This window comes from Rhinatrema bivittatum, chromosome 1 (genome assembly GCF_901001135.1).
Source record: "Rhinatrema bivittatum chromosome 1, aRhiBiv1.1, whole genome shotgun sequence".
In the NCBI taxonomy this organism is placed as follows: Eukaryota; Metazoa; Chordata; class Amphibia; order Gymnophiona; family Rhinatrematidae; genus Rhinatrema; species Rhinatrema bivittatum.
The window spans coordinates 402943899-402970398 of record NC_042615.1 but is presented as its reverse complement, the minus strand read 5'-3'; the positions used below and the strand labels follow the sequence as shown (position 1 = coordinate 402970398).

The following is a 26500-nucleotide window of genomic DNA, read 5'->3' as shown; positions in this document are numbered from 1 at the left end:
ACAGGATGAATTGCAGGAAATACATCACTTGAGTCAAAGGCATAAGAACATAAGAAATGCCATACTGGGTCAGACCAAGGGTCTATCAAGCCCAGTATCCTGTTTCCAACAGTGGCCAATTCAAGTCACAAGAACCTGGCAAGTACCCACACATTAGATAGATCACAAGCTACTATTGTTTATTAATTACTGTAATAGCAGTTTATGGATTTAGCCTCTAGGAACTTATCCAAACCTTTTTTAAACCCAGTAACACTAACTGCTGAAACCACATCCTCTGGCAAAGAATTCCAGAGTTTAATTATCCGCTGAGTAAAAAAGAATTTTCTTTGATTAGTTTTAAATGAGCTACTTGCTAACTTCATGGAGTGCTCCCTGGACCTTTTATTATCGGAGAGAATAAATAACCGATTTACATTAACTTGTTCAAGTCCTTTCATTATTTTGTAGACTTCTATCATATCCCCCCCTCAGTTGTCGCTTCACCAAACTGAACAGCCCTAACTTCTTTAGCCTTTACTCATAGGGCAGCCATTTCATGCCCCATATCATTTTGGTCACCCTTCTCTGCACTTTCTCCAGTGCAGCTATATCCTTTTTGAGATGCGGTGACCAGAACTGCACACAGTATTCAAGGTGCAATACAACAAAGGAGCATTCTCATTGAAAGACATTTCAGAAGGTGATAGTGCATTTATTTACAAAAAGTGCAGCAAAATAAAGGATAAGAAAGTAAAGTATCTCTTCCTTGGCAGGCCTGTTTTTCTGGCTTCAGGAAGCTTAGGCTGCCCCAACCTGGAGCTCCTGCTCAGTGGACTCCTGCCACTGCTCACACTGCCCTCAGAGGGCACAGGAGGTTGTGGCAATTCAAATTCATGGCTGCAGGAAGGTACAGCCAGAGGCAGCAGTGGTTGTGGTGGTGCTGGTGGCGGAAGCATGACAGGTGCTTGCTGAGGTGCCATCCATGGATAGCCTGGTGCAGGTGGCTGGGGCACAGCAGGATCTTCAGCACAGGCAGGTGCCATCAATGGGAATGGCGGCCCATAAGGTGGAGGGTACTGCATCCAGGGCACCATGAAAGGCCATGGAGCCACTGGTGGCTGCAGCTGCAAGAGGGGCATCCACTGCAGCATCTTCCTCCACACTGCAATTTGCTCATCTGTTGCCCAGCAAAGGTCCCGTATCACCTGCTGAATCCCCTGCCCTTCCTCCCTAATGATGATATGAAGGGCCTCTACTTCCTGCCTCACTACATCATGCAGGCCTGAGATATCCTCCAAGAAGCTGCCGCTTTGTAGTACTAACAGCCTCTCAGTCTGACTGGCAACCATTTCAGGTTCGGGCTGGTCAGATGTACTGCTATCCTGCGGGCGATCCTGTAACAGATTAGCCAGTGTGTCCTCCGGCTCCTCTTCCTCCTCAGGCTGTTGCAGCTCCTCATGGGCTCCCTCTCCCTCCTCATCTGAATTGTCAGGCATTACCCGCACACACCGGAACCCACCTTTGGGGTTGTCTAGGTGCAGGTTCTGGACGCTCCTCTAGAAAAAGAAATAAGTGAATGTCAAACACTGGCATTCGGTGTTTTCTGTACTTTGGTTCATATGCCCTGCATGCTCCCCTAGATAGAACTAATTACTAGTTCTTTGGTATAGAGCTATAAATGGCCATAGCATTCAATATTGCCCCAACCCTGTCCCTGAGGGAGAATGAGGGCTTAATCCAGGCTGCAGAGTGCTTGGGTATTATGAATTTCTAAGGAGACAGAGCACTTTAAGTGTGCTCTACATATTTGGAGAGTAATGAAAAGGGAGAGAAGCAGAGAAAGTCACAGAGACACCCCAAATGCCATTTGCACTGCTGGGATACAAGACACAGTCATGCTGGACTTTTGGAGTCACTGTGTAAAACAGTAGTGGATCCCACCACACACCATGGAAACTAAACATTTACACAGCCCCAGCCTTCAGGAACACATGGCTAGGAAACAGAAAACCATTACATCCTAACAAATCTTGAGGCCCCGCTTGTATCTGCACACACATTTTACACACTCATGTTTTAACCAAACATCCTGCTTTTGCAGGCTCCTTTATAAGGGTGGCTTTTTCCTTAAGCTGTAGGAAAGCACAGAAAAAACACAACAGATGTTACCTCTGCCATTGGTATAGAAGATTTTTATTGTGCCCACATACATTTGCTATCCATAAGAACATGCCATACTGGGTCAGACCAAGGGTCCATCAAGCCCAGCATCCTGTTTCCAACAGTGGCCAATCCAGGCCATAAGAACCTGGCAAGTACCCAAAAACTCCATGTTACCGTATTCCATGTTACCGTAGCTAGTAATAGCGGTGGTTATTATTAAGTCAACTTAATTAATAGCAGGTAATGGACTTCTCCTCCAAGAACTTATCCAATCCTTTTTTAAACACAGCTATACTATCTGCACTAACCACATCTTCTGGCAACAAATTCCAGAGTTTAATTGTGCGTTGAGTGAAAAAGAACTTTCTCCGACTAGTTTTAAATGTGCCCCATGCTAACTTCATGGAGTGCCCCCTAGTCTTTCTATTATCTGAACGAGTAAATAACTGATTCACATCTACCCGTTCTAGACCTCTCATGATTTTAAACACCTCTAACATATCCCCCTCTCAGCCGTCTCTTGGGGACCTTTGATGGGGAAATTGACAGAGGAGATAGCCCCCAACAAAGAACATCCCTTAATCTATGCCAGAACACATTAAACACTGTACTTTATTTTGCCATTAAAAAAAACATTGCATTATAGAGGACAGCATATCTTCGTACACACCAGAAAGACTACTGCAGACTTTCACATAAGTGAAACCAACAAAGCTGCAGCAGACATAAGGTATATGCTACCTTTGAACATAAATGTGAATAGATCAGGCATTCTTGCAATGTTTTTATCGCTTGAAAAAACCCTGTCCTGCGTGGTCAATAATGAGCTAAGCACAAACTGCTTAGCTCTATATTGTGTACATACAGATAAGTAGAGATGTAACTAATAATGATCTATCAATCAAAACACCTCTCCAAAAAAGGAGGAGTTATACTTTACCCTTACTACCTCAAGACAAAATATAGCACACACAGTCACCACATTTACTCTTTCCCAACGAACTTTTTTTATATTTTAAAACCCCATCACGTGACCCACTACTTTCTAAAAACCCAACTCTCACTATTCCACTGAGAACTTGACCCACACCTAAGTGCTTCACACAAATCCTCACAACATATTTTTCAAATTTTTGATCATTGACACGTTTAATGCTTATCTCTTTCTTTTTTTCTCCACTCCCGGTATTCTTTCAGCTCGTGGTTTCATAGTGCCGCTGTTATATACACACTCCCGTGCCTCCCGACATCGACGATGTTTCGGCGGAAACACCCGCCTTCTTCAGGGGATCTCTCCTAAATATGAAAACACATTCATTCTCACTAATTACACTAAATCACAAACAATTTTATAACATTTTATGGCTCCAGCTGTGCGACTTACTTTCAGTACTGGCCGTGACCGGCTCCTTTCCCCAGCTCTGTTTCAAAAAATGGCGCTTGTCTCTCAAACTCCCAGAAATCACTGCTTTTAAACCAAACAAGTTCCTACACTCTCCTCCAATCAGTTTTCCAGAAAAACTGACCAATCCACTTCTTTGTTAAGTCCCTCCGAATGAACCGTACCTAACTTGAATATCCATATTTGCTCTTTCTGCAGCAGTTTAAGATCAACATTCCCACCCCGCTGATCATCTTTTACAATTTCCAATACCGTGCATCTCAGATCTTCAAAACCATGGCCCTGCTCGGTGCAATGTTGTACCAGAGGGGCTTCCATCCTCAAAAGTTTCAGGGCACTCTTATGCTCTATGAGCCGTGTTTTTAATTTTCTCATAGTCTTACCCACGTATAATAATTTGCAAGTGCACCATATGACATATACCACTCGTGGCGTGGCACAATTTGTCGGCGCATGCGGGACATATCCTTTTAATTTTTCATTTGGAATATCACAATTTGAATGAGCCACCACACACATGGAACATTCCTGGCACGGAAAATGACCTACCTCCTCATTTTCATTTTTTTCTGTTAACTCATGAAAGGAGGAATGTACCACCATATCTTTGATGTTACTGCCCCGTTTATAAGCCACCATTGGTGGATCCTTAAAAACTGGATACACTGGCAAAATATGCCAATTTTTTCTAATACTTTGAGTCACCCCTTGTATCCCTTCAGAAAACGGTAATACACATGTCATCCTGTTAGATAAAATAGAAGGTCCCTGTTATTCCACCAGGCTCGCTTCAGAGCTCGTCTGACAACCCTTTCAGGGTACCCTCTGTCCAAAAGCCATTGCCCCATTTCTTTAGATCTTTCTTTAAATTCTGCAACCGTGGAACAAAGTCTCCTTGGCCGCAGAAACTGTCCATAAGGGATACTGTTCACCAAATTCTGCGGATGACAGCTTGAATAACTTAACAGCATATTACTGTCAGTGGGTTTTTTAAAAATGGTAAAAAAGAATTGTCCTGACCCAATCTCAATCTGAATGTCCAAAAAGGCCACCCTTGTACCACCAAAATTAAATGTGAATTGTATAGAAGAATCACAACTGTTCAACCATCTCCCAAATTCCAGAAACTGTTCCTGCCCTCCCTTCTAAAGTATAAAAGTGTCGTCTATAAAACAAAGCCAGAGTAATATGTGTTGTCTATAAGGACACCCCTCTAACCACCTTTGTTCAAACCACCCCATGTATAGACAGGCAACACTCGGGGCCATTGCTGCCCCCATTGCTGTCCCCCCCACCTGTTGGTAATATACCCCATCAAATAGAAAAAAATTCTTCTTTAATGCTAATGCTGCCAAGGCTATTACAAAATGTATGGGGGTACGTTCTCGGATGCCCTTTTCCTCCAATTTTTCTTCTATCACCCTTAAAGCATCATCCTGGGGGATGTTAGTATACAACGATACTACATCAATGCTCACCAGTGCCACCCCCTCCAAAGACACATCGAGGTTTTCCAGCAACCTGATAAGATCACTTGAGTCCCTAACATAAGAGGGGAGAGTGGGGACCAACAGTCTCAAAAATGTGTCCACAAACTGGGAAAGCGGTTCAAGCAGACCCCTGGCCGATATATTAGGACGGCCAGGCGGATTATATAGGCGTTTATGTATTTTAGGTAGATGATAGAATACTGGAGTCCTTGGATGTTCTACCTTCAGAAACTTATACTCCCTAGCTGTAATCCATTCCTTCAACAATGCTTCCTCCAGCACCTCATCTGTATCCATCTTCAGCTGTTCAGTAGGATCACCTTCCAAAACTACATAAAACCTATCATCTGCCAACTGCCTCAGGGCCTCATCCCTATATTCTGCCCTATTCATTATCACCACAGCCCCTCCCTTATCAGCCCCCTTCACGATTAAATTAGGATCCCCGCTTATTTCTCTCAAAGCTGTAGCTTCTGCTCGAGATAAATTATATTTTCCCCTCAGATTGCTAGGTTGTATACTATCTATATCCGCTTGAACCAACTGTGGAAAGGTGTGAATTACTGGGTCCACACTACCCGGAGGGCACCAGTGGGGTGGGAATGTTGATCTTAAACTGCTGCAGAAAGAGCAAATATGGATATTCAAGTTAGGTACGGTTCATCCGGAGGGACTTAACAAAGAAGTGGATTGGTCAGTTTTTCTGGAAAACTGATTGGAGGAGAGTGTAGGAACTTGTTTGGTTTAAAAGCAGTGGTTTCTGGGAGTTTGAGAGACAAGCGCCATTTTTTGAAACAGAGCTGGGGAAAGGAGCCGGTCACGGCCAGTACTGAAAGTAAGTCGCACAGCTGGAGCCATAAAATGTTATAAAATTGTTTGTGATTTAGTGTAATTAGTGAGAATGAATGTGTTTTCATATTTAGGAGAGATCCCCTGAAGAAGGCGGGTGTTTCCGCCGAAACATCGTCGATGTCAGGAGGCACGGGAGTGTGTATATAACAGCGGCACTAAGAAACCACGAGCTGAATGAATACTGGGAGTGGAGAAAAAAAAGAAAGAGATAAGCATTTAAATGTGTCAATGATCAAAAATTTGAAAAATATGTTGTGAGGATTTGGGTGAAGCTCTTAGGTGTGGGTCAAGTTCTCAGTGGAATAGTGAGAGTTGGGTTTTTAGAAAGTAGTGGGTCACGTGATAGGGTTTTAAAATATAAAAAAAGTTAGTTGGGAAAGAGTAAATGAGGTGACTGTGTGTGCCATATACACAATACTGGTTGCAGCCCTATGTGGGCAAGAGCCAGGCGACTGTGAAGGCACATTTATTCTGATACAATTTCCCAAAAAAATTTTGTCTTGAGGTAGTAAGGATAAAGTATAACTCCTCCTTTTTTGGAGAGGTGTTTGATTGATAGATTTATACAAGGAGGATTTTAAAGCCTTTCTATAATTGGTTTTCTGTGGTTCATTACTAATAATGATCTACCATCGTATTACTTCAATTTCTATAATTATCTATCCACCTTGTAACTATCATTTTATTTATTATGTTTTACCTGTAAACTGATGTGAACTAGAAAACATTTAAATAAACAAATACATGTGCAAATTTACTATGGCATTATGTTTAATAAGGCTGTACTTCTCTCTTATAAAGAAGTACCTGATGGATATCTGAATATATAGCCTACTTTTAGAATGCAAAATATAATGCTTACCTTCCTGCCGTAGACGTTACATGGTGTCTAGCTGCCCATCTCCACCCACAGCTGCCTCAGACAAGGTGCTGAGCACCAGCAGCTCAGAGGGGGTGAAGCTGCAATCCTTCTGGCCTGCTTCTGCTTGACACGTCTCCTTAGGTCGTACCACTTGTACATCAGCACCCCAATGCTACGGTTGTGATGGAACACTGAGTTGGACTGCTTGCCTGATCTGCTTCCAGATCTGCGCCTTCCTGTAGGAACCCATCCTCTTGGTCTGGGGACCATACAGCAAATTCTGGTACCGCATGACATGATCAACAAGTATGTCCACCTCAGCTGGTAGGATGTTAGGCTTCCTAATCATCACTACACGTACCTGAGACATGGTGCAAGTAGGACAGTGAATGGGGCAATAGATGCTTTTGTAGGCAGCATAATTTGCGCCTCTCCCCACAAACATAATGCACACAGGTGGGTCTAATTTGCGTGCATAGCAGTTGAGGACACGAGTCATTAAAATTGATGCGGAACATGTGCATGCCGGCTAATTTGTGCAAATAGCTATTACACTTAATGGCTAACACGTGTGCTCATTGATTTGTGTGCATTGCAATTAAGATTGATGTCGCAAATGTGCGTGCTGTTTGATTTCGGCATGTCAAAAGAAGATTCATTATACCTACAGGAGTTAAGAACATAAGAAATTGCCATGCTGGGTCAGACCAAGGGTCCATCAAGTCCAGCATTCTGTTTCCAACAGATGCCAAACCAGGCCACAAGAACCTGGCAATTACCCAAACACTAAGAAGATCCCATGCTACTGATGCAATTAATAGCAGTGGCTTTTCCCTAACTAAACTTGATTAATAGCTGTTAATGGACTTCTCCTCCAAGAACTTATCCAAACCTTTTTTGAACCCAGCTACACTAACTGCACTAACCACATCCTCTGGCAACAAATTCTAGAGCTTTATTGTGTGTTGAGTGAAAAAGAATTTTCTCCAATTAGTCTTAAATGTGCTACTTGCTAACTTCATGGAATGCTCCCTAGTCCTTCTATTATTCGAAAGTGTAAATAACCGAGTCACATCTACTCGTTCAAGACCTCTCATGATCTTAAATCCCATCAGCCGTCTCTTCTCCAAGCTGAATAGACCTAACCTCTTCAGCCTTTCCTCATAGGAGAGCTGTTCCATCCTCTTTATCATTTTGGTTGCCCTCCTCTGTACCTTCTCCATCACAACGATATCTTTTTTGAGATGCGGTGATCAGAATTGTACACAGTATTCAAGGTGCGGTCTCACCATGGAGCAATATAGAGGCATTATGACATTTTCCATTTTATTAACCATTCCCTTCCTAATAATTCCTGAAATTCTGTTTGCTTTTTTGACTGCTGCCTAGATCTTTTTCCTGGGTGGTAGCTCCTAATATGGAACCTAACATCGTGTAACTACAGCAAGGGTTATTTTTCCCTATATGCAACACCTTGCACTTGTCCTCATTAAATTTCATCTGCCATTTGGATGCCCAATCTTCCAGTCTTGCAAGGTCCTCCTGTAATGTATCACAGTCTGCTTGTGATTTAACTACTCTGAATAATTTTGTATCATCCGCAAATTTGAATACCTCACTTGGCTTACCCCCTTGTTCTAGTTTAAAAGCTGCTCTATCTCCTTTTTGAAATTTAGTGCCAGCAGCTTGGTTCCACTCTGGTTAAGGTGGAGCCCATCCTTTCGGAAAAGTCTCCCCTTTCCCCCAAAGTTTCTCCAGTTCCTTACAAAGCTGAATCCCTCTTCCATGCACCATCGTCTCAGCCTAGAAATAGGCTTAGGAATGGCGTTTCTCCACCCACTCATCACCCAGTTTGGTCCAAGTGTTAATACTATCAATTGTGAACTGGCTACAGATGTCTGGGCAACTAAGGGGAGTATTTGCAGGCTAAACTTTGGGGACCACCTTGATGCCTAGCTACCTTGCTGTGGGGGAGTGGGTTGATTAACATCTGGCCATGATTGGGTTGATCTTCTCTCTGACCTTGCAATCCAGATCCTGCAGTCTTCACTAGGGTTATTATGTGCACATTATCTAGACTGGAGTTTTGCTTGAGGCTGTTATAAGAACAAGACTGGTAAGTATGGTTTGTAAATTAAAGCCTAGAGGGTCATGTCTATTATCTTTATCAGTTCAGGGACATTTATGTTCAGAGTTTGTATCTCCTATTTTATTTTGTGTGTCTTTTCTCTCTAAAAGGGTCCATGCCAGATGTTTGAAATCTAACATGTCTTTTCTGCTTCCCTCCCATCCCTATGTGAGGTCAATACTCTATCAATGAGAGCTAGCTGGTGAAATTTTCACATCACCTGAATCTCTTCCCACCATACTAGCTCAGTTAAATAGTTTCTAGCAAGACTGTTTTCTACAGCTTTGCATGTTGAAGCCTTCTGAGAGGTTGAGAGGACCTGTATTACATACCAGGTACAACAGAGCTTATTTTCAAGGCTGGGTGCTACCTGAAGATCTATAAAAGGTACGATGTTAGAGAAATTATTTGGCTTTTCCTGTCCTAAAGAATATAAACACGTGGAAGGGTGTACAAGCTTAAAGGTATGGATGTGAAAAAATGGTAAATGGATAGGTAGCAATAAATAAATAAATAAATAAATAAATAATATAGTATGTATGTGCTGTGAAATTTGAAGTCTGTGATTTAAAGATATATTTTGGCCTAAGCCTGCCCCTTAGATTTCTTCACAGTCTGTATATACTGGATGAGCTACAGGAGTATTGCGGACTCGGCATTCTGTCTAACAGTGGAAAAAGGTATAGGGCTGGTAAGTACAATGGTGTTCTATACCCTAAAAACCCCTCTTTCTCTTAGCTGTGCAGATGAAAAACCACCATCTTTAGCATCCTCCTATAAATATATGTGTGTACTCAGTTCCCCCTTCAATAAGAATGATCTCTATGTGCAATCCCCCTATCCCCCCCCCGTGAGTCTTTAATCTTTCCTCTCTCAGCCATATTAGAGTTAACGTGTCACAAAATAAAAAGCTTGGTACACAACCCTGAGTGGCTTTCTGGATCCCAGAGCTATGCAAAAATAATGAAAAGAAGATTGCAATGGAAATCTTAGTAATTGTTTTTTCTATATGTGCTGGATGTCCATGTAGTTGCACATCACAGCTGTATGTGGAGATGGTGATGGTGATGGTGCTGCAGATCTTCATTCCAATGCTGATACTGCTGACGGTGCCACAACTCCTTGGAGCTTACCAGACGGTTGTTCCTCCTTGACCACTGGAAGATTTGGTGAAGGTGAAAAAAAAGAAAAATCTGATCTCATAATAAATGTGTACAATTGTTAAATAGCCACTTATTTTGTTTTTGCAGGGGAATTTTCCTAAGAACTCCCCCCTTCACCCCCCCCCCCCCGTCACTACATATACAATAAACACACCATATGAAAAGTAAAACTTTTTACTTCCTGTAAAACATAGACAATATTTACAATATGAAAAAAAAGTTGGGGAGGGAAGCACTAGGTATAAAAACTATTTACACAAAAAAAAACCCCTAGGGAGGCAGGGATGAGGGAGGATGTTCAGGACCCTTACAGCAGCGTCCAGCAGCTGTACGGCCCTGAGAATCGCATCCGTGTTCCTGAGCATCCTCTCTTGGAAGGTATGGCACAGCTCTCAGCTCCTCTCGCACCCCTCTCACGTAAGCCCTAAATTCAAGCCTAGTAAGAGGCTCATCATTGGGAGAACATGCTCCTGATGAGCCTCTGCGATGCTCATGTGAGGGGGTGGGGGTGTGTGTGCAGTAGAATGAGAGAGCCATGGATGCCTGCCTGGGCCAGCAAAGCCTGGCCCATTTGTGTCCCCACATTTCTAACTTCATGGGCAAAACAGGGAGGATGCCCTACTCGTGGGGGAATAGGAAGAGGCCCAAGGTGCGCCTCTTCATCTGGAGGTGGCTCCATTGCAGAATGTTCTCTGGCTAGGGGGGGAGAATCCAGCTCCCCCCCTCCCCTCACAGTGACTGCTGCTGATGCGGGAGCTGGGCCTGGTCCTTCTTCATCTTCTTCAGGTTCTGGAGCATTTTAAAACAAAAACAGGGGTCACAATGAAGTGTACATAAATGTGGAAAAACATTTAATCTATGTAAGAACATTGCCCATTATCATGGAAGATTCACTTACCACCAGGCCCAGCCCACTCCACACACAACCGCTCGAGCCACCCCCTCTTCTTCAGGCACAGCCACCAGGCCTTCTTCTTCAGGTCATCTATAGGAAAAAAAATGGGAAAACTGAATATGATACTCAGCTTCAATAGCCATGTAGCTGTGGGAATATCCTGCTGCATTAACATCAGTCCTGCAACTGCCCCTCCTTTATGCCTTCTCTATGCATTGTTCATTAATAGCTCTCCTAATGTCTAGTCACTCACTAGCCAATACCAATGCATGCAGTTTTTCTTGTTATTATCTAGGAGCATACATGCTAATGAGTAAGGGATACAGTCGGCTGGGCATGGTTGACTGTCTCATGCATAGTAATTGTGTCTACCCTGAAAAGCTCACTGCCTAGGTGCAAGCCAGTCCTGAGGGTACAACTTATTGATGGCCATAACAGCAGGAAACCATTTTATATTCCATGAGAAAGTAACTACCCTCTTTTCCGTACAGTATTTACAATATTTATAACAGTAAGGCTTCAACCATTCTATGTAAATGTGGCCTACTGTCTTAGTTACCTATTATAACCTCTTGGCAGCTATGATCATCCATTACAATAATCCTAGGTGTTAACTGTATCATATACATACATAAGCATATCATATAAAAATCTATGGTGGACAATGGGCATTACCTGTCCTTCATATCCCTTCCCCCCCCAGTGCCCCTACATGTGGTAGCTTACTTAACTTACACCATGGTGGTGGGAGGCTTGTTCATTGAATCTCGTTTGCTGAATTCGCCAGGCCCTGCGGGGGACATGGTAATGTGTCCTTCTGCCGTGAATTGGAAACAGGTGGTGCTCATCTGTCACCACCAGGGATGCCAGAAGAGCAATGTCCCTGGTGGTGAAATTGGGCTGTCTCCCCCTCGTGGCCATCTTACATGCACGCAGTGAAGAACAAGAAGTCCCGCCCTCGTGTTTCTGTGCGCACGTGAGTGCTCGCTGTGCACAAGGGACTCATACAAGTTGCAGCCAAAATATGGGCAAATTTTGCATAGCTCGTGAACATATGCGTGCGCATTGCAAAATACATGCCCCTTGCGATGTGCCCTACTCGCATTTATGGCCACACATGCACATGTTTTAAAATCTACCCCTAAACCTTTTAATTTATCTACATCAGTGGTTCTCAACAGGTGTGTCAGGGCACATTAGTGTGTCACAAAGCTAGCAGAAGACTATTTCCTCATTAGTCTGGGCAGGAATTGGATGACTTCTCTTTTATTGGGTGTGACAGGAAACTGCTCTTGCTTCCTTCTCCTCTTTCTGGGCAGAGGGAGGTTGTTCCTTCCTCCTTCACCCAGATCAGAGTGAGATATCACCATCTTCTGTTCATATGGGCCCAGCAGGACAGCAACTTTATCTTCCCCTGTCTGGCCTGGCAGTGAGGCTGCTGATGCTTTCTTCACCCCACGGGGCCTGGATGTAAAAGCAGGAGCATGAGGGAGAGAAGTGCATGTTCTGTAGATCTGCTGCTTCCACCTCCTTATCTTTCTCTCCTCAATGCTTATTGCCCTCATCTGCTGCTGATTAAGAGGAAGGGAGACTCTAGATTGGACTGAAGTCTTTTCTGCTGGCTGGGAGCCAGGAGAAAGGAGAAATGTACTGGGCAAGAAGGCATGGGAAGAGTCTGTTGGGTAGAATGGCATGGGAAATAGGGAGTCAGGAGTCTGTTGGACAGGAAGGGGTAGGGGGAAAGGAGGCTGGGGTTGCTGGGTAGGGAGAGATGGAGGAGGGGGGGTCAGGGCCGCTGGACAGGGAACAGATATGGAAGTGGAGAGAGAGATGGAGGTGTGGGCTGCTGGGTTGGGGAGAGGGAAGCAGGGAGTGGGGGACGCTGAGCAGGAAGGGGAAGGAAAGAGGTGGTCAGAGGTATTCTGGGTAGGGAAGGGGAGAAGGAAGGGCAGAAAGAGTTGAGCAGGGGAGAGAGGGAGCACGGAGAAGAGGATATGGGGTGGAGGGTATCAGGAATGTTGGATAGGGATATGAGCATGTGAAGGGATGACTGAGTAGTTGGGAGAAGTGAGGGGTAATGGGGGCATGAAGGGGAGCGACTGGGCACAAGCACCATACTATGCCAGTTTCGAGAATATGCATTTCTTCTCTCTTTGAACTTTGCTTAGTGTAGGAGGAAATATATTTTTGTTTTTAGTCTCCAGATTTGCACTGCATGCAGGTGGTGGTCTCGGGGTTTCCATTCCAGGTTTTGTTTCCACATTTGTAATTTGCGGTCTTTTATTCTATATTTGGAGAAGGCAGATTTGTATGTTTTCTGTGTGTAAGTGACAGATGAAATACTTTACTAGAGATTTGTATTAGCCTTATTTGTTGTATTTTCTCATTATTATATTGCACTGGTGGTGAACTGCTGCCTTTTCTTGGATAGGGCTATTGCTGCGGTATAGCAGGTTTGATAGACATGTACAGAGTAGGGTTTCTTTGTATTATTTTACAAGGCGGGTGTCTGTGATGCTGTTATTAAGATGACACCAGAATCAGAATATCTTTTTTGTATGGTGAGTTGTACAGGGAAATGTCTTAAATCTGCTCTGCACCCAATGTTAGGAAGTGGGGGACTCCTGTGGATGCAGAGCATATGCTTATAAGTCCCATGATGGTTATGTATTCAGTGTATCATGCATGTGAGCATCATCTTTCATGTGTGTCGTGAAAGAAATAAGGTTGAGAACCACTGTGTTAAAGTACAGTAACTATCTATTATTTCACTGCTTTGGGGCCTGGATCAAGAGATGGTATTTGGCCCTAAAGCTTTATTAATTTAAAAGAAAACACAGAAAAGGGACAGAAAATTTCAAAGCAATGCTAGGGCCACAGCTTTAAAAGTAGATCAGTTAAAATACTATGCTGTAAATATTCTTTTCCTATTCTATGCTGCCTTTTAAATTAATAAAGCTATAGGGCCAAACTTGAGACAGGTCCCAAAGTGGTCAAATCATATTTAGAACAAACTGGTAACCAGTAAAAAATTTTTAAGACTTGGTAATATATTTGTCAATAATATCAGTCAGAGGCAAACAGTCACATTTTGCATGAGTTGAAACCTGTGGATGGATCTACACAGCAAGCCCAGATATAAGATATTATTGTAATCTAGTCTACATAGACTAAAAGCCTTGAACAAAATCATTAATTGTTTTTGTTTTAACAGTCCATAAATTCCATTCTTAACTGCATTAATATACAAATTTAGCATCAGACCAGAGGCTAGTATCACAATCTTTACCCTTGACTAGAAGAACTGACTTCTCAAGGATCGAAGTTAGATAATAAACCCTACAAACAAAATCTCAGTCTTGGATGCATTTAGTTGCAACTTGCTGATTGACATCCAATTAAGTGCCAGATAACTCTTGTAATATGGATAAGGAGAAATTACTACCTACCTGAAAATGTCCTTTTCTTTAAGAAAGATAGGTGGATCCATGATCAGTGGGGTTATGCATATCTACCAGCAGATGGAGACGGAGCAAAGCTGACATCACAGTATATATACCCCTACACTGGCATCAGCCCACCAGTATTCTCTGCAAAAGCCAACTGTGGACAAACTATCAAAAATGTGATTATTAACAGACAACCACTCTAGCACTCAGCTAACAGGAAAACACTGATTTCAGACAATGAGTGTAATAACACTAGTCTAGAAACTGGATTGACACTTACCAGTAACCCTGGAATACACAGCCACGCAGGAGGACAATAGCACAAATATCCGGCAGCTGAAGGCGGGAAGGTGGATCCACCTATCCTCCCTTAAAGAAAAGGAAATTATCAGATAAGTAGTAATTTCTCCTTTCTTAGTATTTGGATAGGTGGATCCACATCCAGTGGAATGTATCAAAGCCACTCCCGAACAGGGCACTGCTTGCGATCCGATCAATACCGCACGTGTGAAGGCTGCATCCTCCCAGGCCTGCACATCAAGGTGGTAATGCCTGGAAAAGGTATATAAGGAGGACCATGTTGCAGCTCGGCAAATCTCGAAAAGGGAGACAGCAATCTAATCTCTGCCCATGACACAGTCTAAGCCCTAGTGGAATTAACCCTAACCAGACTAGGCAACGGCTGCTCCGCTTCCATAAATGCGGCTGTGACTACCTCCTTAATCCAGCAGGCTATTGTAGCCCGAGATGCTCACCCTGTTTACTCCCACCATGAAGTATAAACAGCCTGTCCGTCTTCCTGAGAGGTTCTGAAACTTCTAAATATCTCAAGATATGCCTCTTGACATCCAAGGACCATAACAAGCGATATTCATCCACATCTCTCTTCCTGTCCAGAGTCGGCAGGGAAACTGATTGATTCAAGAAAATCCGAGACCACATTTGATAAAAAGAATGGAACAGTACGCAATTGTATCGCTCCTGGAGTCACTCGCAGAACTGGTTCCCAGCAAGATAATGCCTGCAGTTCAGAGACTCTACGCACAGAACAAACTGCTATAAGAAACCCTATTTTCAATGTAATAAACTCAAGGAAAGGCTGCGCAGTGAACAAAAGGTGGGACCCGCCAGGAAATACAAAACCAGATTAAGACTCCACAAGGGTACTGGCAACCGCAGGGGAGGATGAAGATGTTTCACCCCTTTTAAGAAACGAGTCTCATCTGGATGAGTCAACAAGGGTCCACCATTCATCTGACCTCGGAAACAGGCAAGAGCCGCCACCTGTACCTTCAGTGAATTAAGGGCTAACCCTTTTTTCAATCCATCCTGAAAAAATTCCAAAATGAGCGGGGTCATAACTGAAAGAGGGAGAACCCCTCAATCCTCACACCAAGCCTCAAACACTCGCCAAACCCGCAGATAGGCCAAGGAAATGGAGAACTTTCTTGCTCGTAGCAAGGTGGCAATCACCACAGTGGAATATCCATGCTTCAGCATCCGAGCCCTCTCAAGGGCCATACTATAAGACAAAATTGAGTTGGATCTTCATGAAGAACAGGTCCCTGTCATAGCAGATTCCTGTGAACTGTTAATCAGATAGGAGGATCCACCAGGAGACTTCGCAAACCTGCATACCATGGCCTTGTAGGCCAATCTGGTGCCACGAGAAGCACCATCCCCATGTGACTCTTGATCCTCTGAATTATTCTGCCCAACATGGGCAACGGGGTAAAGCATCGATGCCCAAGGACTTTTGATCTCTCCTGCGACTGAAGAATTGAGAAACCTATGCATTGTGAGATGTCACCAGCAGGTCTAGAAACAGGAGGCCCCAGTGGACCACTATGAGCTGGAATGCATTGTTTGACAATTCCTATTCTCCTGGGTCCAGACTCTGTCTTCTGAGAAAGTCAGCTTACATTGTCTTTTCCTGTAATATGGGAGGCTGAGATCTCCTGAAGATGTACTTCCGCCCATTCCATGAGTTGGGCTATTTCCTGCAACACTTGCTGGCTTTTGGTTCCTTCCTGGCGATTGATGCAAGTCACTGTCATTGCATTGGTTGACATTATCCGGACCACTTGACCATGCAATCCGTCGACGAATCGTAAGCATGCCGACTGGACGGCCATGGCTTCCAGCCAATTTATTTCTCGAGAGAGATTCTTCTGTATTCCAGTGCCCTTGCGTGGAAATTCCTGATACTAGGCCCCCAACCCTGGAAGTTCACATCCATCATGAGTTCTAGCCAGTCCAGTGTTCATAGGGAAACCCCCTTCCTTAGATGGTCCACTTGCAACCACCACAGCAGCTGTATGCTGATCTCCACCGGCAGATTAAGCTGTATCGAATATTCTTGAGACTGTGGACTCCAACGAGCCAGCAGAGTATGCTAAAGTGGGAACATATGTGCCGTTGCCCATGGAACCACCTCTAGGGTGGCCGCCATCAAACAGAGCACCTGAAGATAAGACCACACTCTTGGGTGTATAAGTTTCTGTCAATATTCACACCTGCACCATCAGCTTCTGAATGCAGCCCTCCAGCAGGAACACCCTGATTTGCTTCATGTCCAACTGAACACAGAGATATTCCAGAGTCCGGGATGTCTGTAAATTGCTCTTGGCCAAGTTTACCTCCCAGCCTAGTTCCTATAGCAATGAGATCACCTTGCGTGAGACCCAAAGACTCTCTTCCAGACTCTTGGCCTGAATCAGCCAATCGTCTAAATACAGATGAACCAGAATATCATCCTTTCTCAACATAGCAGCAATCATCACCATAATTTTGGGAAAGGTTCTGGGCATGATGGCCAGTCCGAAAGACAGTGCTTGAAACTGATAGTGTTGCCCCAAAACAGCAAAATGCAGAAACCGTTGATGCTCTAGGCAGATAGGAATATGAAGGTATGCCTCTGACAAATCCAGGGACGTCAGAAACTCCCCTGACTGTACTGCCATTATCACTGAGTGGAAAGTTTCCATGCAAAAACAAGTCACCTGCAAATGACTGCTGACTCCCTTGAGATCTAAGATGGGGCAAAAGGAGTCCTCTTTCTTGGGCAAAATGAAATAGATGGAATATTGGCCCATATTTTCTTCAGACCTGGGCACAGGAACTACAGCCTGCAGGCTGAGGAGCCTTGACATACACTCCTCTGCTTATCTCTTCTGCAGTGGTTGCAGTGAGACACCATGCAGACGTCTCAAGGACCACTGAGAAATTCCAGAGCATAACTATCTCTTATCACCATCAGAACCCACTGGTCTAATGTGATCTTGACCCACCCTCCAATAAAAAAGAGAGGCAATTCCCTATCTCCTGTTCCCAGGGGTGGGTCGCCACACCTTCATTGAGAGGCTTGGTGGGGGGGGGGGCACCCCATTCTGGGCTCTCTGGGACAAAAGGACTCAGACTTACCCAAAGGTCAAGTCTTCAGGGAATCTGCTCCTCTGTAGGGTTGAAAGCGTCTTAAACCCCTACACGACCTGTTGTGCCAAAGGAGTGCAGCTTCTGCTTCTTATTCTCTGGTAACTAAGGAACCTGGTCCTCACCCCACTTATTGGTCATTTTTCCAGCTCACTCCCAAACAAGAGTGATCCTTTAAAGGGCAATTTCATAAGATTAGACTTTGAAATTGTATTGGCCGACCAATTCCTGAGCCATAGGTGCTGCCCAGCCACTATTACCAAAGCTACCCCTCTGGCCAAAGTGCGGACCAGGTAGCAGCCTGCATCCGCCAAAAAGGCGGCTACTGGTTCCATCACTGTTGTGAATTCACACCAAATTCATCGACTTCCTGTGAGAAGTAAACAAGAGTGAGCCACTAGGGAGCAACAAGAAGCTATCTGTAAATTCATTGCCATTGCTTCAAAGGCTTGCTTAAGGATGGCCCCAATTCTTCTATCTTGGGCATCTTTCAATGCCGCTCCCCTTTCTACGGGGATAGTAATCCAGTTGGTGATGGCACACAAGTACATCCACTTTTGGAAAGAGCAATTGCTTTCTCGCAGCTGGATCTAGGGGGTACAGCCCTTCCAAGGTTTGTCCCCCTTTAAAATTAGCTTCCGGTGCACTTCATTCAAGAATAATCAATTCTTGAATACCCTCTATAATAGGGAAGAAATATGAAGCTTTATGGAAAGGAATCAAAATGGGATCTTTCTTTGGCTCAGACATGGAATCATCCCCCGGTACCCCCAGCATCTTCAATGTCTGGGAAATCAGAGCCGGTAACTCATCTCTATGAAAGGAATGCAACATAGCTCTATAAGGCTCCTGGCCCTGAAGGAATTTCCCTATCCTCCAAGGAGTAAGGATCATCTTTATCATCTGTGCCATTTGGGTCCCTATCGGCGTGTCCCACAGCAAGTCTAGACGTACTCCGATGCCTACCTGCAGCACCAGGTATGCGAGAATCCACAGCCTGTGATCCTGAATTGTTAAGATTGGCCCGGGCCAACGACTGCCCCTGAAGAAAGGACTGCAGCCCTTGAAAAAATTCCACCCAAGAAAAGGCAGAGGGGTTTATATCAAAACCAGGGAGTGTTGGTCCTGCACCCACTGAACTACCTTCTCCTGCTGTCGAACCAGTTAGGGGAGCCCCAATTCCAGGCAAAATCTCTGGCAATTATTTTTCCATTCCCACATCATACTGGGAAGGACCAGGCATAGCAAAATCAGATGGTGACAAGTCTCCTTGAGCCTCCAAGGAGTACTGACACAAGTTAGAGGGAACACTAGACTGAGATGCCTGAATATGGCAAGCAGCAGAAAGGGTAAGGTGCTTAAGCTTCTTTGCTATCAGCGCCATAGTCATTTGCCAGCATGCTCTAAACAGGTTTCTGAGAAGTGTGTGCTCAGCTGTGCTCACAATAGGCACTTGTAAAAAAAAACCAGGCGCTCAAAAAAACAGACACCTAATGCACTATTCAGGAATATGCCCAAACTGAGCATCCAACTAGGCGGCCTTATGCGCCTTCCTTGCCTTCCATGCAACCAACTGAGCGCCTAGCTAGGCACACAACTAGACGCACAGCCGGATATACAAATGCAAATCGATGTACCTGAAGAGGGCAGCCTTATGCACAGAGAAAAAGCGTGCTAACACTGCCGCAGCATACCACACGGCGAAACATCTAAGCCTGAGAGTGGGGTCTAGCCCAGAAGGCTGCTCAATTTGCCAAGCTGCCTGACTTTCTCAAGATCCCCCGGAGGCGAGAAGGACATCAGATCCCCCCTATTTTTATTTACTTAAATTTTTTTTAAGCACTCTTTACCTGAACTCACTCCGTCCTGGCTGAGTACAGAGTTGTTCTCCAGCTGCAGGGAGAGAGGGCATATACCTTCACCGCCACACTTGGCTTCCTGCACCCGCTTGCCTTTCAGCTGATATTTTTTTACATTTTTACAGCTAAGTCCACGCTGGCGAAAACCAGCTATCGGACCAAGGCACTCATCTGAGGGAAGGATCCAAAGAAATCACCTCAGGAAGTTAGCATGTGGCACATTTAAAACTAATCAGAGAAAGTTCTTTTTCACTCAACGCACAATTAAACTCTGGAATTTGTTGCCAGAGGATGTGGTTAATGCAGTTAGTATAGCTGTGTTTAAAAAAGGATTGGATAAGTTCTTGGAGAAGTCCTTTACCTGCTATTAATTAAGTTGACTTAGAAAATAGCCACTGCTATTACTAGCAACAGTAACATGGAATAGACTTAGTTTTTGGGTACTTGCCAGGTTCTTATGGCCTGGATTGGCCACTGTTGGAAACAGGATGCTGGGCTTGATGGACCCTTGGTCTGACCCAGTATGGCATGTTCTTATGTTCTTATGTATCACCATAGGAGAGTGGGGCAATAAGCTTCTTTCTTCTTTTCTCCTTCTATAAAAACTTTTAATGCAATCTCCAGTAGGGAGATGCATGTCCACCATCTTCTGGACACGGAGAATACTAGCGGGATGATGTCTGTGCAGGGGTATATATATATACCATAACCCCACTGTACTCAGTCTCCATCTGCTGGTAGAGGTGCATAACCCTACTGGTCGGGATCAACCTATCTGAATGCCATAGTAACACTGTCATGAAACAAATAATTACCAGGAGTAACCTGTTGGGTACAATTTTTCAGATAGGATTTTAACCAGTGCTGTCCCTCCTAATGCTAATGATCTAAAGCAGTTAAAATATTTTGATCAATAGTATCAAGCATTGCTGTCAGGTGAAGGATGAGGAGGGAGGCCTAGCCTTTATCAGCAGCAAGCAACTAAACATTCATAAACCAACCAGATTATCTATTGAGTCCCATGCGGCAGGGCTCCAGGAAATAGGGTGGTTTGGTGTCCTGGAATTAGTAATGAAGGCAATATAAAAGGTCAGCTTGGCGATTGGTAGAAAGGAAAAGGCATAATCTGCTGTTTAAACTAGATTGCCCAAATGAAAGAATGGAATAGGAGAAAAGTCAGAGAAGTTAAACAGGCCTGGCCAAGACCAAGTTTTCACAAGACAATGCATTCTGCCTGTTATACAGCCTGCCAATCACCAGCGGTCCCCATGTAGCCACATCTACTCTTGCCCCATAATTTCTGTGACCCCATGACTCAGCAGGGCTCTGCCTACTTAACCCTGCCTCTTGTTAAACCCAGTGCCATGTCATTGAGTCTACTCGGCTCCCTGCTTGGCCCCTTTCTTCTTTGTATCTCGCTTTGGTCTCTGGGCCTTTCAACATTGTTTCACTTTGCCATAGCCTTAGCTTTACGCTTCTGGCCTCTCAGGCCTTCTGCTTTTGCCTTGCCTTCTGGCCTTGGGCCTCCTCTATGTTCTGTGACCTTATGGCCTTCTGGCTCTTTCCTTACTTTGAGGGCCTTGGGCCTATCTTACCCTGTTCCCGACCACTGGCATATTTAGGCCTTGATTACTTCTGTGGTCTAAATAGGCCAGTGGTCTGTTTCGCCCCTTGGAGTCTCCCTATATTGTTCTCTTTGGGCTCTATGTTTCATGTTCTGTGTGTCCTTGGCTTGCCTTGTCTTATCCTGCTATAGCCCCAGTCTGTTCCTGAGTTCCAGTTCACTCTTACCTCTATGCAGCTTTAGTCTGTTCCTGAGTTCCAGTTCACTCTTACCGCCACGCAGCTTCAGTCTGTTCCTGAGTTCCAGTTCACTCTTACCTCCATGCAGCTCCAGTCTGTTCCTGAGCTCCAGCCCAGACTATACTATGTTCCTCAGACTCCAGTCCTGTACAGCCTCAGACTCCAGCTTTGCCTTGTCTGAGACTCCAATCCAATCCAGCACAGCTACAGACTCCAAGTCCCAGCCTATACCTTGAGTCCAGCCACAGCCTAAGTCCTGCCAGCCGCCAGAACCCAAGGGCTCAACCTAAGGGGTAGGTGGCTGGTACAGGCAGAAGATTCTCCAGCTGTCTTGTCCTAAAGTCCTAGGCTGCCCCCATGGGGGTTCATCAGCCCCAGCCGGGTCCTCAGCCGTGACAAGCTGCAGAGTTTCACAGTCATTTATCAGACATATTTTATATAAAGATTGTGAACATAGTGTCCCTGTTTAGAGGGCAAGAAATACTCCTTTTTAACCTATACTTGACTGAAAGTCATACTTTTCCAGCATCTGAACTGGGAGAACCATCACATCTAATTTCAGAAAAAATATTTTGCAGCAGGATATCTTATTGGCAAGTTATATTTAAGGGAAAAGACTGAATAATTCCCAAAAAACTAGAGTGGTTTGTAGAGCACCTACAGTCTTGGGCTCAGGCCTTTTTTGTCCTCTATATGAAGCCAGTGTTTAACCAATAATGTATCTTGTTACAAGTTATAATTCTTATAACTAAATAAAATGGGGATTTCAGAAATTGAATGCTACAATACTATGTTACCTATAATCTCTTTGGAAGTGGAACATTTAAATACATTTTCATTCCACATTTCTTTTCCACCACAGTAATTTATTTATTTAAAATTTTCTATATCTTCTAAGCAGTCTATAATAATACATTCATAAAATTATGAAAGATACAAAAAATCATAAAATACATAACTTCACATCAAGAAACTTACCAGCTCAAGCTGCCATGAAGCTGGGATTACAACATTTCTTTACATGCCTATTCAAAAAGGTTAAGGTTTTAAAGCCTCCTAAAATATTTTTACTTGTTTTCTTTGTGCAATGTTTTCCACAGCTATAGCAAACAATCTATTACAGGATTCTGCTAGTCATAATAGACATACAGACAATCTCAAATGATCTTAAATTTCTTGGAGACATAATTTAAGGATAGAACTAATGCAATTAGAAATCGCTACATGCTGCGCATTGAGTAACGTGGGACTGTTGATAAATTGAAGAATTTTTTGCAAAGTTTTGCAGCTGGAGGCTGCTGGATCTTTTCTTAATTATTTTTCAATGCTGCTTTCTCAATTTACAGTTATTTTCTTGCATCAGAGTTCAATATGGTGTTGAATAACAGTTTCAAATGTGAGCAGTCTGCCAATGCACCTGTTTTATTTAGTTGAAAGACTCTTAGGTGAGATAACTTTGTTTAATGTTCTTCGCTGGCTCCGGAAGATTGACGGAACAGGGCAGTTGGGGGTACTTGGCGACTAGGAAGAAACCACCTTGTTGCCAAAGACTGCCTGACTAGTCAGGGTTCCATGAAGGTGGATAAAGAACTGTGTGTATCTGAGTCAAGGATGGAAAAATGTGTTTGTGTGGATGTTTTTGAGAAAGTTTGAGATGGTATGTATGTGAATGATTGGATGTGTGTGGAGTCAGTTCGCTTACTATTTCTTCAAGGTAATAGCAGCAAAATCAAAGATCAACATATTTTTAACATTTTTATGCTATGGGTGGGGGGGGGCTGCGCTGGGGGCTCAATCTGCCTGTTTCATCAATAGATACCATTCATTGCAAAGCTTATTGTTAAACATAATGGGGTAGATTTTAAAAAATTGCACGATCGCGTACTTTTGTTCGCATACCAGGCGCGAACAAAAGTACGCTGGATTTTATAAGATACGCGCCTAGCTGCGCGTATCTTATAAAATCCGGGGTTGGTGCGTGCAAGGGGGTGCACATTTGTGCAACCTGCGTGCGCCGAGCCCAGCGCACGCTGCCTGTTCCCTCCGAGGCCGCTCCGATTTCGGAGCGGCCTCGGAGGGAACTTTCCTTCGCCCTCCCCCCACCTTTCCCTCCCTTCCCCTACCTAACCCACCCCCCCGGCCATATCTAAACCCCCCCTTACCTTTGTCGGCAAAGTTACGCCCGCTGAAAGCAGGCGTAACTTTGCGCGCGCCGGCCGGCAGCCCCGCTCCGTGTTCTGGTCCCGGGGGCTGGTCCGGAGGCCCGCGTCGCCGCCCCCGAAACGCCGTGTCACGCGCGTCGCCGCCCCCAAAACACCGCGTCACTCCGGCCACGCCCCCGACACGCCCCTTTTAGAAAGCCCCGGGACTTACGCGCGTCCCGGGGCTTTACGCGCGCCGGCACGCGAGTGCCCTGCGCGCGTAAATCCGGAAGGATTTACGCGCGCAGGGCTTTTAAAATCTGCCCCAGTGTCCTCAGTGAATATATGTTCACTTAATGTTGATGGACTACATTCACCCATAGAGAGAAAGAAAGTGTTATTGGGGTTGAAAAAGATCAAAGTAGATATTGCCTTCCTACAAGAAACACACTTGAATGATTCAAACATAATAAAGTACGTAGATAATGGGTGGATCATTGCTACTATTCTTCTTTTTCCACTAGATAGAGAGGGGTGGTCATACAAATTAATTAAACATCATTTCAATATGAGCAACAATTATTTGACAAGGAAGGCAAATATGTTGTCTTTGGATCTCTTTATGGCACCAAACTGCTGCTGGTAAATATGTATGTACCAAATAAATATTCACATGGGTTCTTTCCAAATCTGGTAGCCAAATTGTCCAGTTGGACAAAGAATGGTTGTATAATTGGGATTGATGTTAACATCACTGATAATCCCCTTATTGATTGCAAGCCAGCGAAACAGCCAAAGAAAAAAAAGCATAGATACTGGTTTTCTAACGCAGGAACTTAGTTTGGTGGACTACTGGCGAATGCTTCACATAGATGATATGGAATTTCATTTTATTCCAATGCTCATGACATGTATTTTAGGTTAGATTACATCTTAGTGCCAGAAAAATGGTTTGTTAAAATCTTGAAATGTCAAATACTTGAGGTGCCATACTCTGCTCACTCCATAGTCTCACCTAAACTTAATTACACTGACAAAAAAATAGGATGATCTCTATGGAAAATGTTACCATTATTATATTATGATAAGAGTTTCAAAAATGTTTATTTGAGAAGTGGCAGGAGAATAATCTTGAGAATAATACACCAAATATAAATAATTGACCTTTTGGAATGCGACCAAAGTGGTCATATCATTTCATATCAAATTGGGAAAAGAATTGCTGATGGAAGTAAAGCTGAATTCTCTCTGGGAACTGATGTCTAAGGGGGTCATTTTCCAACGCTTATCGCGTGCGATAAGCCGCTATCGTACGTGATAGCATGCTGGGGGTGGAGTCAGGGCGGCGAGGAGGCAGACATGGTGATGTCTTCGCTGGCGGCGATAAGGTAAGTTACATTATTGTTGCCAGTAGCGCACCCAATAGCACCCCCTTTCATGATGGCACTATTGGGTGCGAAAGCCGGCAGCGAAAACACCGCGGTGGTGCGAAGGCTGCCGGCTTTCGCAGGCCCGCCCACCCCTTCGCCCCCCAGCCCCCCGTTATCGCTAGATTCACCATTCTGCGATAGAATGGTGAATCCAGGCCTATGTTTGGTCAGTTTGCTACCAGGTTGGATTCCTTTGTTTTAAAATTGGAACCTCTGGTATCACTGCATGAGACTAAAATAAGTGACCATGATAATAAATAATCATTTTCAGCAAGATCTGGATAAAGTGGTTGCTGTTCAGAAACGTAGACTTCTCACTAGAAGAGTTGAATTTCTTGAAAATGCATCAAGATGTCTGAAGCTTCAGTTTTTGAACTTCCTCAAAGTTATGGGTGAACTTCCTATTATGACCTTAAGGAGATATTTTTTGGACACATTGAAAATGACTGTTGATGCTTTGCCATCTATTAATAAAGCTATTTTTCTATTTTCTTCTCATTCTAATCCATCTTCTTCATTCAATATATTTCAGTTTCTTGCAACTTCTAACTTGCGCCTATATACTCCACAGCATAATCTAAGTTCGGCAAATAAAGGCTTAGGAGAGGCACACTTAAGAGAGGCCAGAGAACGTGCCATCTCAAATGCAGGCACAAAAGCTTAGAATAAAACTATTTAAAAAGGTGTTAAAAACCTGGCTCTTTAAGCAAGCATTTCAAAGGCTAGTTAACCCTTAAAGGCGTGACAACCCTTAGAGGTCAACATAAAGCATGAATCAAATTTGTTTTTCATTTTAGAAATTTAGATTTTTAAGCCTTTTATTTTTTGTCATTTTTAGATGCTCTCCTATTTCTGTGTGACATTTTGTTAGATTTTAGATGGTATGTGATTTCTATTTCATTTGAAATTTTATTATGAATGATGTGTTGTGATTTGTATTTTATGTTTGTATTTTTATTATGAATATTTTAATTATAAAACACCATGATTTACAGAATGTGCATGCAAGAAAAGATTTTAAATAAATAAATGTCAGAGGCAGTTAAAGATAAAGCTGTTGCCCTATAAGTTTTGTTTCGAAACTTATGTTTCTAGAACAATTTAATGTTTTTTTTAAAGCTGAGGTGGGTGTGAAAGCTTTGTTCTTTTTTGGACTTGAAAGATTTAAACAGTGATCCATTCATTGGTGACATCACAGTTGGACTATTGTAATGGTCTGTGATGTGCCTTCCTCATAGCCTCAAGCATAGACTACATGTAGCCCAAAATGAGATAGCCAGGATGGTATTGGAATGTTTTAGACCAGTGGCCCTCGAGAGCCACTAACAGTCCAGGTTTTCAGGGTATCCCTAATGAATATGCTTGAAATAGATCTGCATACAGTGGAGGCAGGAGCATGCAATTCTCTCTCATACATATTTACGGATATTATGAAAAATTCACCTGTTA

General features: G+C 43.7%; 1 protein-coding gene across 2 annotated transcripts in view; it reads right to left on the bottom strand.

The window, feature by feature from the left end:
- LOC115091789 overlaps positions 1-26500 on the bottom strand; it is a 285555-nt gene that overhangs the window by 60480 nt on the left and 198575 nt on the right. Inside the window, exons 4-5 of one of the 2 annotated variants that reach the window (XM_029602004.1) lie at positions 10941-11027; positions 10203-10831 (exon numbers count right to left, since the gene is read on the bottom strand). The exons of the other annotated variant lie outside the window; for it this stretch is intronic. Of the exons in view, the coding sequence (XP_029457864.1) occupies positions 10533-10831; positions 10941-11027 (386 nt within the window). The 3' untranslated portion in view covers positions 10203-10532. Of the gene's footprint in view, positions 1-10202; positions 10832-10940; positions 11028-26500 lie in introns of those variants that run through there. 2 annotated transcript variants of the gene reach the window in all.